This window comes from Lissotriton vulgaris, chromosome 1_1, assembly GCF_964263255.1.
Source record: "Lissotriton vulgaris chromosome 1_1, aLisVul1.2, whole genome shotgun sequence".
In the NCBI taxonomy this organism is placed as follows: Eukaryota; Metazoa; Chordata; class Amphibia; order Caudata; family Salamandridae; genus Lissotriton; species Lissotriton vulgaris.
Window position 1 is genome coordinate 2067185188 of NC_141685.1, and position 16043 is coordinate 2067201230.

The window sequence follows — 16043 nt, forward strand, 5'->3', positions numbered from 1 at the left end:
TCAAACACAAGGCATCAGGGGAAATATCCTAAAAATGCTGCACAGGAGGAAGCGAAAGCCAATACCGGCATAGATCTCCACAACCTGTGCCAAGGCAGGAATGAGGCAACAGACAATATCCTCCAATTGATGTAAATTCAAAATGTGGAGATTGATTCTCTCTGGACACCAGGATTACTTGTAGAAATGACGAGGAAGACCATTTGACAGGTTTACAACTTCTTGACAAGCAACAGGAATCCCGGTGGGTCTCGACCTTGTGTAGACACAATGGGTAACGTCAAATGCAAAGAATGATCACTGCGTGAACTGTGTGCTGTGTCCTGAATGGCTAAGTGTTCCTAACTTCATGTGGCATCTGACTTTATGGTGTTTTGGGAACGTGCCCACCCTTCCGGCAATGTGTGCTTTATTAGGGTCAATCTCCCTGGATCACTGTAGTGTTCATGCACCTATCTGTGGGATCGATCTGAGATTTCCTGTTCCTGCATTTGTCTGCTGGCTATGTGCCACCCCACCTGTGATCAGTCAATTAGTGACCTCAGGCCTGGGTCTTAGGGCCTGCCTAATTACATATTTTTTTAGCCATTCCCAGTCAAGTTGAATTTTAAGTCTGAAATGGGAAATATACTATATGCTATTTGTCTGAAACAATTAGTGTATTTCCCATTTCAGACGTGTATGTTGAAATGATATAATTAAATATGAAATAATGGTGAAATAACCAGGGCCAATGAAATCAAAAAAAGAGGCGCCTTGTCTGTTCAAATAGATAGCAGCACATAAAATAGTAGCTAGGTTCTTTGTTGTGTTACTTTGATTAGGCCCTATCTAGCTACTAGTCTTGAGCCCACCCCCTTTATACTTTAGAAAGGGGGCATTTTCTTGCTTAGCCATTTTATGTGTCTCTGCTGGTGTGTGGATTGAGTATCTGGCTTTGGAGCTGGGGATGTGCATTCACGGTGGACAGCCACTGGGGGATTGAGGTGTGTCCTGCCTTTCCTGGATGAGTCCGGGCCGGGCTGAATAAACCTGGGCTGCAATTAGAGTAGTGGGAGGAGATGTACTTGTACCTGAATAGGCCTGGTCTGTCTTACACAACTCTGTCTCCACCTTCTGCCAGGAAGCTTGACCAGAGAGGACAAAACTTGTTTCGACTGATCTAAGAGTTTCTCTGCCACAAGAGAACAAAGGAAAATGTGGAATAAATATTGAGGCCCAGACCCCAGAACTTTAGATTACTTCCCGTGTAAGAGGAAGCTCTGCCAAGGAGAAGAGCTGGGCAAGCTGAAGTAGAAGTAATGGAGTGGTGTGGCTCACTGGTTAGAGGCGGCAGACCCGTAAGCAGAGGACGGCCCGGGACCAGGGTTCGATTCCCGACGCGGCAGGGTCGTGGACCATGGTCAGCGGGCTCGATAATTCTCGCCTCGGTGCCTACTCCAGTCAGGGACCACACTCGGCAACTCTGGGCATTAGCTTGCCTCATCTTCACAACGGCCCCCCCAGACCACCGGGGATGCTTGGTCGCACCTTAGAGATACCCATTAGGGACCATCTCTCAGGGTGAGGAGACCTTCCTCTGGACTGGAAAACTTTTTCCTTGGGAGTGGATTGTTTATTTCCATCCCAGCTCTTTTTAGGAGTGTTTAAATTATTTTTAATAAATACTTTTTCAGGATTTTCGAGCAGTTGGGGCTTTACCGGTTTCCCACCCAAGCTGTCTCTACCTAATTCTTCATAGCATTTTTCTATGATTTTTGCAAGCTCAACAGGATCTTTTATATCTGTTTCCCTCAACTTCTGGTGGATCGCCACAGATGCTGCTTCTCCTTTAATGTTGGCTAATAATATAGCCGAGACCTGCTTGAAGTCTTTCAGTAATTTCATACCTAGATTTAAAGCGGGCTCTGGACCGAATTCATTTTTAATCTGTTTTAGCACTTCTGGTATTACCGCCATAGACGGAACACCGTGTGTTTTTGTGTAAATGGAAGCAAAGACTGTACCCCAAGTGTCACAGTCCTCCACGTGTGGTGCGATTCCCATAGGAAGGCAGATGGTCAAGATTCTGTGTTTCTCAATAGGGGTAGTATCAGGAAATACTGCCTCTATTTGAGTGATTTTCTGTGCTAACCAGAAAGGAATTTGTTCCCGTTTTACGGGTGTTTTACCCAGACATGACTGTATGTTCTGTGATGTGATTTTATTAGTGTTCCCCTGATGAGGGGTCAGCTGTGGTGTATTAACAGCTGGTTGGACTGTTGCAGTCCGCATTACATATTGTACTAATTGCCTATGTATTTTAATTAGTGTTTTGAGCTGTACTAACAGCTCTTCCTTAGACATTTTTACAATGTCAGGATGTGGTGTGTAGCTGGCTAGAACCGGCCACGTGGCTCCTGGTCTACCTAGAGGACCGAGCCTAGTTATGTGATCATTGTGTTTTAGGGCGCCATTAAACCAGAGCAGGTGCTCTTGAAATTTAAGTGGAATTTCAATCTCCTCGAAAGGAGCGTACTCTTCCAGAGGTTTCTCTATTTTGTAATAGTGAAACTCTTTTGTTCTAGCGTTTACCGCTGGAAAGTTTATCCATGAATAGAATACCTCTGTCTGCCGATACTCGTGAGCCTCTATCACGAAAATTACTGTACCACCTTGGGGTGTCAGTCCGTTTTCTATAAGTTTTAAAGTTATAGATCTTCTTAAGTGGACCGGGATGATAATTGCATCCGGGTCTGTGTGTTCGGGACCTTACTGAGTCGCATCTGCTGCGGCCCCAGTGGTTCCGTTATTTTCTGGCATTGTAAAAATGCAAGGTTTGCAGAGTAGGTCTCCAAGGAGACAAAGATTAGGTGCACAATATTTTGGAACACTGTATCCTTAAATGTTGAATAAACCGGAGCTTTACATAGGAATCTCTTCCTACTAAGGTCGGGCGGATTTTAACCTTTCACCCACTCCAGACGTCTATTGGAGTATTTACGGGAGAAAGGGGTCTGTGAAATATGCACGACTGAGTTACTCTAACGTCTTGCGTTAGTTTATCGCCTTACCAAACGTTGGGCGCCATGTAGTGTAGTTCCTAGTTTCCCACTAGGCCCTGCGCATTGGAATAACATAAACAGTAGTATCGACGTGTAACTGCGTATATTCCAGGCCTCCACTGACTATGCTAAACTTAATTGGGTGTGTTACCAACTAGCTCAGAGGTCACTGGAAACTTTCTTCTCTGCATGGGAAGTGATCAGATTCCCTGGCACAGACAAGAAGGGATTCAGCTACATGCCAACTTTGCTCCTCAGATTAAGAGTCAATCTCTAGGGTCGTGTGAAACAATAGACATGTATTTCACTCAGTCAGTTTAGTGCAGTTTACTTTCACGAGATGTAGAGAATAGAGAGACGGGCGTTTGTCAATAAAGGTTAACATTTATTGAACAGTCTTTCTTCTCGTACAAGAGAAATGAATTGCCACAATTGCAAGACTTGTTATTATAAAAAGTACGTACAGTAAGATAAGGATTGCGAAATAGAACTGTAAAAGCATTGATATGGTTTCTTAGCCATACAATGGTTTAAAAGTAATAAAACATATATACAGTCATATATACATTAGGCTAACATACTCAACTGGTGCTTCTAACTATGCCTAACCCAGTGTGCCTGACCTAAGCCTAACACGTGGAAGGGGAGTAAGTAAGTAGCTTTAAGTTAAGTTGGTTTTGCCAAGGTTTGCTTCAAGAATTCTCGTCTAAGGGTTTAGTCAACACCATACCTCTGAATAGAATGATGGAAGTCTGGTATTTCCTTCAGGGGGCACTCGGTATCCCAGTCACCCGCAAGGGTAGACCGGAAACGCTGGAGCTGGATTTCTCTGCAGGAGAAAGGCAGCGGCTCTCTTCAGCGCGTCGAGGAAGGAGGGGGGACAGCGTCCGCGGCCAGCTGGAATCTGCTGGATGTCTTCGCAGAGGGACGGCTGTTCAGCTCCTAAGCGTACTGCACCATCGTTCGCGCTTTGGCAGCGATAATGGTATCAGTAGCTTCACCACCAAGGGGACAGCAGTCTGCAGCAACAGGGTGCTAGCTTCACCAACACGGGGTCTTGCAGACAGCTAACAACAGGCAACGAGCAACGAGCTATTGCTTAAGGCAACGTTGGTAATATTTATACCTGACAGGTGCCGGGTTTGACGCAAGTTTGCTGGACATAAGACGTCAATTAAAGATGTCACTAGGAAGTGATAGTTATCAGTTGCTCATTAGAGTTCCATTACTAATCAAAACACAGCAAGCGGGGATTTCCAGGTTTGCTGAGTTTTTATCTTGTTGAAGAACTCGGAGTGTTAATCTAGGAATATCAGATAGTGACTCCTGCCCTGTCATTGCACTAATTGGTCGCAAAGGAAGTGGCAGAGAGCTATGCTGGAATGTGGCTCTGTTCGTGTGAGGCCAGAGATGACTTTTCTGAAAATCGCACTTGAACGGTTATGCCAATATAGGGAATAAATGGATTTATAGCCGGATAGGGGCATAAGGTCACAGTATCGATCAGGAACCTAGATAAACACATAACAATGTATTTCTGTATAATAGTTTTGGAAAACTCTAGGCTGGCAAGACCAGTCATAAAAAAGTTATAAGAACATAATATGTGTATATAAATAGGGTTTATAATCACTGAAAGAGTGGAAGGGGCAAATCAGAAATAAAGTAGTTCCACATACAAGTTTCAGATGTATTTATAAAGTGCATAGTTTATTAAAACCATTGCACATACACAGATTATGAAATGAATGTCATACACTTATTAAGATTACAAGACGAGATAGTAAAAAAAAGACATATTTGAAAATAATTTAATTTAAAAAAAACTACACTAAATAATCCAAATCTTACATTCTGAACATGTGGGTACTAAAGTGACAGTGTGAAACAATGTCAAGATTTTCCACCAATTTGCTCTTAATTTATGAGCTGGTTACTAAAACTGGATACAATAGCAAATTATTTTACAGTATGATTATATGGCTTCCAGTGCGTATGGTATAATTGAAATGTTGACATGATAATACGTTTTTATACGCTCTGCTTGTCTGGTGTCAGGAGAATCAGTTCAGTTACCATGATATTCAAGACTCATAATATTCTATCTGGTCCTCCAGTGCTTTTACCTTAGCAATGAATGCTACCATATACTTTACCAACCGCACATTTAATTGAGTGTTCTCATGGTGAAGTCCTGTCTAAGGGCTTGTCTACATGTTCGTATCTTGAGATGATTGTATATGCCTTGTAGTGTTTCTCGTTCTTCTATCAGCAGCGCCTGGCAAATGCAGACAATAACAGACTCTTTGGCCAAGCCACACAGCCTGCAGGTTATCATACCTGTCTTTTGTTTACCCAGTGTGCCATCATATCCAGCATCTGGTGATTGCCTAGTCGGAGTCGCATAAACTGTGATTTTATGTGGTGCGCATACCTATGATCAAAATAACGTCCTGAATATGAGTTTGGTGATCCACACGCCATGGGCGGTCTCCTGACTGCCCTATTACGATATGCTGCTGCTCCTACCCTGGAACTGCCATTTCCTGGCAGTGTTGCGGAGGTCAGGAGACTGTGGTGGTCCTGCCAGGCATATTAAAAGTTTCCTCTCTGCCATGTTCTCATGGCAGTCCCACTTCCATGAGAACCGTAGCGATAAGGAAACAAAGGGGGCCCTATGGCCCCCCTGGTGCCTCACGCCCTCTGGATGCACACAGGGGAGCACAACATGCGGCCCCCCCTGAGTACATGCACATCAGTTCCTGCATGCCATGAACGTTTCAGTCCATGCCATGCAGGAACTGTTTTTGGCATTCTCATTGAGGCACCGACATGGAAACATCAAAAACAAAGCCCGCCAGACAGGAAGAAACTCCTAATCTGTCTGGCGGTCTGACCGCGGCTTTGGCGATGTAGGCCTGGTTTCTCAGCTCCAAAGTCATAATTGGGCCCTTAGTGTTATTGACCTGCCACACAAGCCCTCTTTGCAAATAGGGCTTCATCCTCTTGTAGTGAAAGCGTCTTGGTCATATTATTAAGCTGTTTCATAAAACACAATGAGTGACGCCCGACCTTCCATAGGCTAGTTGTAAGCATGGGCTGAAAATTTGTTCCGCTCGCGGAATTTGCGGATTTTCCGCGATTTTGGGATCCGCGAATCTCACGAAATCGCGGTAAAAGCCGCGAATCAGCGGGGACGAATTTTAAGCCAAGCAATTACAGGGTTACAGCAGCATGTGCAAAAGTTGAAGCTAATTTTTTGTAACCTTTTACAAAAGGGTTACAAAGAAATTAACTTCAATTTAGGCACCTGCTGCTGTAAGCCTGTAAGTGCTTCCTGGCGCCTCGTTGCCTACTTGCAACTTTTCTCTGACCCTGCTCTGACCCTTGAAGCAGGGTCAGAGAATAGTTACAAGTAGGCAATTAGGTGCCTGTCATGAAAATTAAACCTCAACAGGAAGCACTGACAGATATAAAAACAAGCATTTGCAATGCAATAGGTCTCGCATTAGTAAAGTTTGAGCTATTGGTCTTGCAAATGACAATTTTTTTTATTTATGTGTTGGTTTTGAAAATAGCTAAATTAATAGCTTTGTCATTTACAATGCCAATAGTTATAACTTTCGCAAATGTGACACATATAGCATTTGTAACGCAACATGTTTTGTATTTAGGTGACTTAGCTGTATTGATATTACAAATTACAATGGTTTTTAATTTTTTTTAAATTAATACTTATATAAAAGTGATTTTAATTTATAAGGGTAATAGCTTAAACTTTTGTAAATAACTTTTGTGAAGGTTATGTTCAGTGTATTTTATTGTGACGAAAATCCAAGAACAGAAGTGAAATATTAACATATTTTTGTGACATTTGACTCCCAGCAGTGCCTAACAGTATGGGGGTGGTGTGGGGGGGTGTGGCCACGACTCCCAGCAGTGCTTAACAGTATGGGGGTGGTGTGGAGTTGTGTGGCCATGACTCCCAGCAGTGCCTAACAGTATGGGGGTGGTGTGGGGGGTGTGGCCATGACTCCTAGCAGTGCCTAACAGTATGGGGTGGTGTGGGGGTGTGTGGCCATGACTCCCAGCAGTGCCTAATAGTATGGGGGTGATGTGGGGGTGTGTGGCCTTGACTCCCAGCAGTGCCTAACAGTATAGGGGTGGGTGCAAGGGGAGTGCCAGAAGCCTGCAAGGGGGAGGGTGAGAGGGTGCAAGGTATAGAGTACGAAGGGTGCACTCAACCCATATGGCCCAGGTACATACCCATGCACCATGCTCAATGCACATGGACTGTGAAAGTACTGACAAGATATCGGACACTGGGCCCTGGTGTAGGCAGCACAAGGGCCTCCTGTGACCAGTGCAAACACTAACACCAGGACAAGGTCCAGTATCCTGCACAGGAACTCACAACCACTATCATGGCAGCATGCTTCATGGAGGGACAGACACATCACGAAAGATGCCCACTTGCAGATCACACTCAAACTACTAGCATGGGGTGTGACACACACCCCTTACAGGAACTGATCCCCTGGGGACAGGCAATGGAGTGCACCACTGTCACAATCGTCATGTAATACAACATATAAAATACTGATCTGATGACGCATCCAAGCAAAAAAAGCACAGTGCTGAATCACAAGTCCATTGTGCCACATACACAATGCTGTTGCCACAGTTTTGTGACGCTGTGGATGCACTCAAGTAGCACCATGGACCTGGGTATTGACAAGGTAATGCATCTTGGAGAAGTGACATGTTCTAAAGCCCTCTGCCAGAAGTAGGTGTACTGGTGGATGTATGACGTTACAACGCAAACTTTTACAACACATACCTTTACAACACATTTTTTACAACGCAACATCCATTACAACGCATTCCATTACAACGCATGCCATTACAACGAATGTTTAAAAACTACCTTTATAACACATTCCATTACATCGCGTACTACCTTTACAACGCATACCATTACAACGCTTAACATTACATTGCATGTAAGGTAAGTATTGGTAGCTTGAAGTGATTGTAAAACTTCGAAGAAACCGGTCGAGAGTTACTCTAGAGTCTGGTTTGTTTATTTCCTGCCAAACTAGTGATGCTAACACATTTTCATCCGCCAGCTTAAGTTTATAGCACATCTTATGGAATGAGCATTTTGTCGCCCAGGGCTGCTTTATCAGCCCGAACTCCATTCGCACCTGTACCAGTGAGGAGAATTCCACATACAAGGGTGCCTCATTTGCATGTATGGGAATCTTTATTTTTATTTTTAAATATTTTGATTGCAAAGTAGAGGGGTGTTTCTTGCTATATTTGCTTTTGCAAATCTGTAGACATGAGGTGGTATCTCCACATTACTATTTAGGAGCCTCCTGGTGTTCATATACATTAAAATTAACTTTTTATGAGGGCCACTGCATCTGCAAGGTGCGCTCTCTCTAGGAGAGAGACTACTGCTTTCCATTCCTGTTCGATTTAAGTACAAGCCTATTGTGAACTGGTCATAAATATTCAGTGTCCTGTGTGTTCAGTGCTTCATACGTGTGGCCCAGTCAATGCCATTTGTTATAATGCCACACCTTTGCGATTTTATACCAAATCGTCTCAGAACTGCTAATCATTGTGAGAGCTTATAGGGAGAAAGCGCCGTGGCCTTGGCGAGGGGTGCTTTCGACCCTTTGTTGCTCTGCCTAAAAAGTCACTGCGGTTTTGCCTAAACTCCCCCACGACAACAAGGTGCCCATCTGGCGCCGCCGTCCATGACTTCGAGAGATTTTAATTAAAGCCCGACTGGCAGTGTGTTCACACCAGAGCAGGAATCTCCCTCCCTGCCAGGGATTTCAGCTCACCGTGTGACTGCGCCTGCACACGGTGTGGCCGAGGGGGGATGCATGCCGCCGTGTGTCACAAGGAGCTGAAGGCGTGGCGGCTCCTTTCGCATAGCTTTATGATAGAAATAATAAATCCATAAGTGAATCTAGAATTTCTATTGGACTTGCATTTAAAGCTTCAATCTCGCAACACACTTACACACAATTAAAACAATGTTACCTACTGGTTTTGATAGAGAGGCTGACATGTCCATCCCAGGATGTGCGCATTCTCTGTGTTCACTCCCGTCCCATACAGCTTTAGATTCAGCATAGTTTCAAGAGGAAGGCTTTGTACATGTACCGGAAAGTCGATTCTGAAAAAAAAACGTATAGTAGATCTTCTTAAAAACGCTCTATGTTGATTCTGTTTCCGCAGTTTTATTTCTAGACTCGGTCAGTATCTTGGCTTACTTTAGCTTTGCAGGGCCCCTGTGTCAAAACATCATTCGACTGTGAATTCAATACAAATATTCTGAAAAAGCATAGGTTGTAAAGCGGAAGCTCATGCAGGAAAGGGGTAAGGGAGGATCTAAAACATTTTTTGCAGCCTAGTAGATCTAGAGAGGGCTTGAAAAGGGCTAACACTGACGGATGAGGATGGGCCAAATTATGTGGCTTGGGGTCGCTCTGTAGTGTTTCTCCTTTCCTGTTGGGTGCGTTTTTGTGTATGTGAGAAGAGGAGTTTAAGGCATGTTCAAGAGATGCAGATACCTGGTAAGTTGATATGGAAAAGATCAGTGGATGGAACCTCTAGCGGCATGCTTCTTGTCTTTCTTGTTGGAAAACACAAATAGATCTATTGTCAATATTGACCCCAATGCCAGTGATATACAGCAAGGCAGAATGAACAAAAACACCTTACGGAGTGCTGCCAAACACAGCAGGAGAAGAGATGTGGCCTAATGGTAACAGCTGCCGACTTTCGCAAAGGAGAATAATGTTCGAGGTAATCTCCCTGTGCCTGAAGAAAACAAACAATCTGCCCTTATGTAACGCCCCTGGGCCTCGTGTGAAGTACTGTAACGGCACTGGGTCAAGTTCGGGCTCTAGATAACTGCAACATAAAAACAGCACCAAACATATAGTACAATGATACTTTATATTTTACCTTGTATCATGCTGCCCAAGTGGGCTCTGACTGAGCAGCCTGCAGTGAAATGTTTAAGGTAAGCAATCATGTTACAGTACTTTAGAAAGTAACCACTGTGACTAGTGTATGAATGTGCAACATGCTTGTAAATGTTGCCTACGTGCTACTTGTGGGTTCTGACTAAAAACTACCCCAATAAATTCAGAGGTAGGCATTACTGCAGTAAATCACATAGCATTTGCCTTATTGTAAAATACTGTATGTGCTGAGAGCTTTTACACAGCACTTTCTGCTGTTAGACCTGACATCCTTGGCATGGTAGTTCCTCCAGACCTTTGCCTTCACTCCCCTGTTTTAAGGAATTTGTTGGCTTTAGGACTCTCTGTACTCTAATACTGGTTAACCAGTGGAAAGGTGCTGGTGCTCTCTTGCATAAACATGGTCAAATTGGCCTACACTTAATTGTCATGTTTAATTTACTTGTTAGTCCCTAATAATTTGCACTTCATGTACCCAGGGCCTGTATATTAAATGCTGCTAATGGTCTGCAGCACCCTTGTGCCACCCATTAAATTAGCTCTGTAAAACATGTCTCAGACCTGCTGCCACTACAGCCTGTAGTGAAGTTTTAAACTGCCATTTTGACCTGGCAAAATCTTTTTTGCCACGCCATACCTTCCTTTTTAATACTTACACGTCACTCCTACGGTAGGTCCTAAAGGCCCATAGGGCAGGGTGTATGGAATTTAAAATGTATACCATGTGTACTTCAGTTTTACATGTCCTGGCAGTCAAAAACACCCAGAGTCATTTTTCACTCTTGTAAGGCTATCCGTCACTTAGACTAACATTGGGTTACCTTATTACATTTAAGTTTTAACTTCAGTTTGGGAACATACATAGAACTACTTCTTCCACTCATTCAATTTTAATTTAAAACCCTCTATAATGGTAAATTTGTATTTTTAGTTTAGTTACTATTTTGAAAATGCCACTTGTTGAAAGCTGGTATTTTTCTGCCTAAACCAAATGTGTTTTCTGCCAGATTCCATGGTTATATGACTGTGAATGGCTTTCCTGCTGTGTGGTGCGTACTCCTTACAAGCATGGTGACAAAAGAGTCTTTGATGTGGGGCAGAGTGTTCCTCTCCTGAGTGGAACATCCTGGGAGGTTGTACTCTGCCTTCCTGAGTTGAGCTTCAAAGGGTAACCTCAGGGCTATTCCCACCCTCTTCCTGACTTCTAACGGTTGCCTGTCCTGCCCTGGCAAATGCAGCTCACACCTATGCCTGCCTGGCCTTTGTTACCCAAGACAGTTTGGAGCTATATCCAGGAAAGAGGAAAGGTTAGACAAAGGGAGCATCCCCCACCCCCAGACTGGCAATGGGTTTAATAACAGAACAATCAGAACCGCTCATCAAAATACTCCTGTGACAGATTCAAAAGAAGGATTAGCCTGCTGTCTGAAGGAAGACTAGACTTGCTTGCCTTTATTACATGCTCCCCAAAATGGCCAGTTGGCGGACCTGTTTGAGTCAGGGGCACTAAAAGCTTTCTGAGGCATCCATGTAACTGCCCAGCTGACCATCACCAACCAGACCTGCCTGAGCCCTGCTGCTGGCCTCGCTCCAAGATGTCCTCCTCAGGTCCTGGACCTTTGGCTGGCATTAGAGTTACTCCCCCTGAACTTCAGTTTAAAATCCAGAAGTTTGCACTTCTTTCAATGAGAAGCATATTGTTCACATCAAGAAATGACCGTCCGCAATAACTTGCAATGCCAAGCCCCAACTATGACATGCTCTTAGCATATGCAACAAGCATCCATGACCGCAACAACCCCCACATTCCCTACCAACATGAAGCTCTAGGAATGACAAGCTCACTGCACTGTCAGCAGCCACCCGTATCGCTACCAGCGCAAAGCTTAAGCAGCGACCTGCTCCTCATGCCAACATCGACCTCCTCACAGCTCCCATCAATGCTAAATTCCATCTGCGGCTCCTTGGATGTACTGAGACTTTGAGAAGGTAAAACCTCCATCAGTGCAAACCTAGATCCTGTATCTGGCCCACACTCCATCACGGTTGTCCTGAACATATAGCTTTGACTCTGTCCAGTTCAACCAGATAGTCAGGAGTGGTGCTTTTTTGCTTTTCAGCACCATTTTAACCTGATGGATTTATAAATCCTTTGATTTATTAAAATTAACTCTATATATCTACATTTATCTGGGATTTTTCTTGTGTTGTATTGTTATTAATATACTTTGTGTGCTGCTTAAATACTTTATACATCGCTTCTAAGTTAACCCCTATGGTGCTCATGACGAGCTCCACTGGTCATGAGGGACAGTGAAGTTGTGCTCATGACGAGCTGAGCTCGTCATGACTGCCGTGGTAAGCCCACGTGGGGATAATTCCCCTGATGTGCTGGGCGTTTCATTGTGTGGGTGGAGTCATGACGAGCTGAGCTTATCATGAGCACAGCTGCACTGTGCAGCGTGATGAGCTGAGCTTGTCACGAGCACCGTGGCTCCGCGCGCGGCCCCCTTACCCCCGCGCCTGGAGGGAATTAGCCCCGCTGCGAAGGGGTTAAGCCTGAATTGTTTTGTGCCAAGTTACCAGGGGGTTAATCACAGGTTTATTTAGAGTCTTTAGTGGTTCACCCTTACAAGGATTGCATTTTTTATTCAATTGTCACTCTCACCCTATCAACTAATAACCCAATTTCGTACAACCATGAGCTATCCTTGCAGTTGTAAAAGCCGATTTTGAGGTGTAATTCTGTAGGAGAAGCAGAGTAACTGTGGTACTGATGGAGCAAGGTGGAAACAAAAAAAATGTGTATACCCCTTGTGAGACTAACTTTCCATAACAGTAATAAGTACTAAATGTGTGGTTTTGAAATGAATCAACATATAAAAGAATGCACACACTCAAATACACATGGGATACTAATTTGCATGGAATTGCTAAGCATAATTTACTCATTTGTCATATATTGTGTCATCAAGAGTACGCTTTTGTTATACTCTAATTGAGAATTGCATGAATGCTTTTGTCTGTTTATTTGTGGCATAAATCATGAAGATTGGTAAGTCAAATCACGCATATATGTTGCTTAAAGATAGGTAAATACTAACCTGGATATAATTAGAAAGGGGGAGGTAAACAGAAAGGGATTTATTTAGTAAATTTACATTTATTTATGTTTGTTTCTGTAATAGTTCCTAAATTGAGGCCTATGTGAGCCAATAAAGATGGATGCGGACTGAAATTCCGAGATGGCGGTAGAAGTGTGCAGGCACCAGATCGAAGATGTGAGCTGCTTGTGACTGAGCAGTATGGGTTAAGGACAGTGTGGCCTATATCATAGGGCTCAAGCCAAGTTTGTTGAAGTCAGTATGTTGATTCGTGGGAAAAGTACATCAACCAACAATTTAAAGGACACTTCGAAGGAAGTAAAATTTAGGACAATGGCACCCCAGTTTTCCGTGACTTAAGGATGACTCCGCACAAAATTGAACTGTAAAACGAAGAGGTGATGCTCATCCGACTCTAAATTGACCAATCACAGACATTCTAGGACTTAAGAGTTACGAATTTAAACAGATAAGTTATTGAAAAAGGATATAAAAGAGGACATTTGGGACATTGAAAGATGCTCGTTTTTTGACCTCATCTTTGCACCCCGAGATGCTGTCCGTCTGCGCAATTTTTCCTATGGCGCAAGGACTTTGACATTTTTTTGAACTTTAACTTTTGAATGGGTGCGAAGTCCTTGGAGAGAGAGAGAGACAGAGAGTTTTTCATTTGGAACTGTTACATTCTATGCTGATGTCTGCGGCTTTATATCTGGGTAATACGCCTCTGACTTATTTTTCAAAGCTGTCATGCTAATAAATGAATGCTATTGAAATTTAACTTTTCTTTCAGGATTTATTGCATATATGACTTATTTTAGTTTTCAAAATTCTTCTTTTAGAAAACCATGGTATTAGAAATAAAACTGCAGGTGTAAATAATGTATAAAGTTTAGTTCAGGCACTCCGCTATAGCACCGTGATCTTCTTTTGGATCCTTACTGAATCCTCGGAGCAGAGTAAATGTGTGGATGAATGCAAGGTAAGAATGATGGGCCTAGTTGTGAGAAAATTGTAAATAGCTCCGCGGGTTAAAGTGATGGTTTATGAAGAATTTTTGAAGCCGCGCTGCTTCAGTACTCCTTGGCAATTTGTGACAGTCCAATCAGCTGTAAGGAAAACAGCATAAAGACTTTGCAGAAGGTCAGGAATGTCATCTACTGGCAATGGGACACTGAATTGTCAATCTAAGGCATCTAACCTTACTAAAGTGCATTTTATAAGGAATTGAAGAGTCTGACACAATTGCAAATGTTTTTTCAATATTTCAGAGGAAAATAATTGTATTGGAGTATATTCTTTTAGCTTCCTGGGTCCTTCAATAAAATGTGATTCCTAGGTGTGGAGGCAGGTAGCTTCATAATGAAAATAAAATATCTGGACATGTATTGATATGCCACCAAATTTTCTGACTGTAGGGTAGAGTGTCAAATGATTATGGCCAGCGGATATAAGGCTCCCATTTGCTGGAATGTCTGGAATGCCCAGGGGCTATATCATGGAAGACATGTAGAAAGTGTTATACACCAGGCACATTCTATTGGACATTTAGGTTGCTTGACAAGAAGCCAAGCCATTATAATGTTTTGAAGGTGAGCAGGTTTTGATTACAGCATTATGGTTGAGCATGGGCCAGGCTCGCAGGTTGTGAGCCAGTAGGAGCTGAGCAAAGTATTTTGAAGTAACCCTGTCTTGCATTGCAGTTGTCAAGCCAGAGGTCTTATATGAAGAATCATCCACTGAGAAATGTTTCACAAAGCCAGCAGACAATTATTTTTGACACAATGGGAAAGAGTTGAGACTGTCAAATGACACTCCCACTTTACATGCAGCACAACATTCTGGCAGTTTGTAACTCTATGGGCGTCCCCAGATCCCTCCTATTATTTCAACTTAATCTGGGTTTCAGTGCTCAATGTGAAGTGTGCTCATATTGTGGAGATTTGAAAGAAAGAAAATCCCCAAAGAGACCTACATGCAATGGAAGAGATGTAAGAACATTTTAGCTTGACTTACTGATTCAAACATGTCTGCCTGCCACACTTGCTACAAGCCCTTCTTGAAAATGGTAAAGCACATTATGCCACACCCTCAAGCAAATGCAGATGTAATAATCTAAAGAACCTGCCTAATTCTTCCGAAACGCCATTTGTGAAATTCCTGTAAATTGTAATTTTATGTTTAGAGGATTGTATAGTGTGTGTTTTTTTAAATTAATTTTTGACCTCCTGGTTTTTGAATCTCAGATGTGAATGAGGCCCCTTACTATAAACTTCTGTTTGAATGGTGTCTGCGCACAAGCAGACCTGTCACAGATGGGAGCTATGTAGGCCTTACAATTTAAATGGAAAATGAAACAACATGTTTTTTTTTCTTTTGACTGAAGTGTAAGCTTGTAGCATTTTAAGTGCATTTACCATTTTGGTACAGTGAAAACTACTTAAATATAGTTTTTGAATAGCTCAACATAGAAAAGCCATTGACTTTACGTTGTTGACCTAGAAGCATTTTAAATATATTTGTATTTATGTGATATTTCCCTAACCAGCCCTAATGAGTTTTGACCTACCCTGATGGACCCATTTCATTATTATGCTCACCAGGTGGCAGTTTGAAGCCTTTAGTAAAATAATTACCCCTTTTGGGGAATTAGCCTTCACCTGAATGAGGAATAAGGTGAGGAAGGAATCTTCATTAGCTGATTAGCTTCCATTCTTTGCCAAGCCTGGAAATATATTTTTCACAAGGGCAATGAGAGAGCTTGCAGAACTCTGTCACTAGTAATTAATTTTGAGTTCTTGAGAGGAAAAACATCAGTCTAGGGTGGGCAGAGTTAAGGTAATGGGTGAGGCATTCAAGAAAATCACTTGATTTTCCAATCTAGA

At 42.9% G+C, this 16043-nt stretch overlaps 1 protein-coding gene across 1 annotated transcript in view; it reads right to left on the reverse strand.

Moving 5' to 3' along the window:
• Window positions 1-16043, reverse strand: part of PIK3C2G (phosphatidylinositol-4-phosphate 3-kinase catalytic subunit type 2 gamma) — a 1914223-nt gene that overhangs the window by 897829 nt on the left and 1000351 nt on the right. The window contains exon 13 of the mRNA XM_086920790.1: window positions 9109-9240. Coding sequence (XP_086776916.1) covers window positions 9109-9240 — 132 coding nt within the window. The remainder of the gene's footprint in view (window positions 1-9108; window positions 9241-16043) is intronic.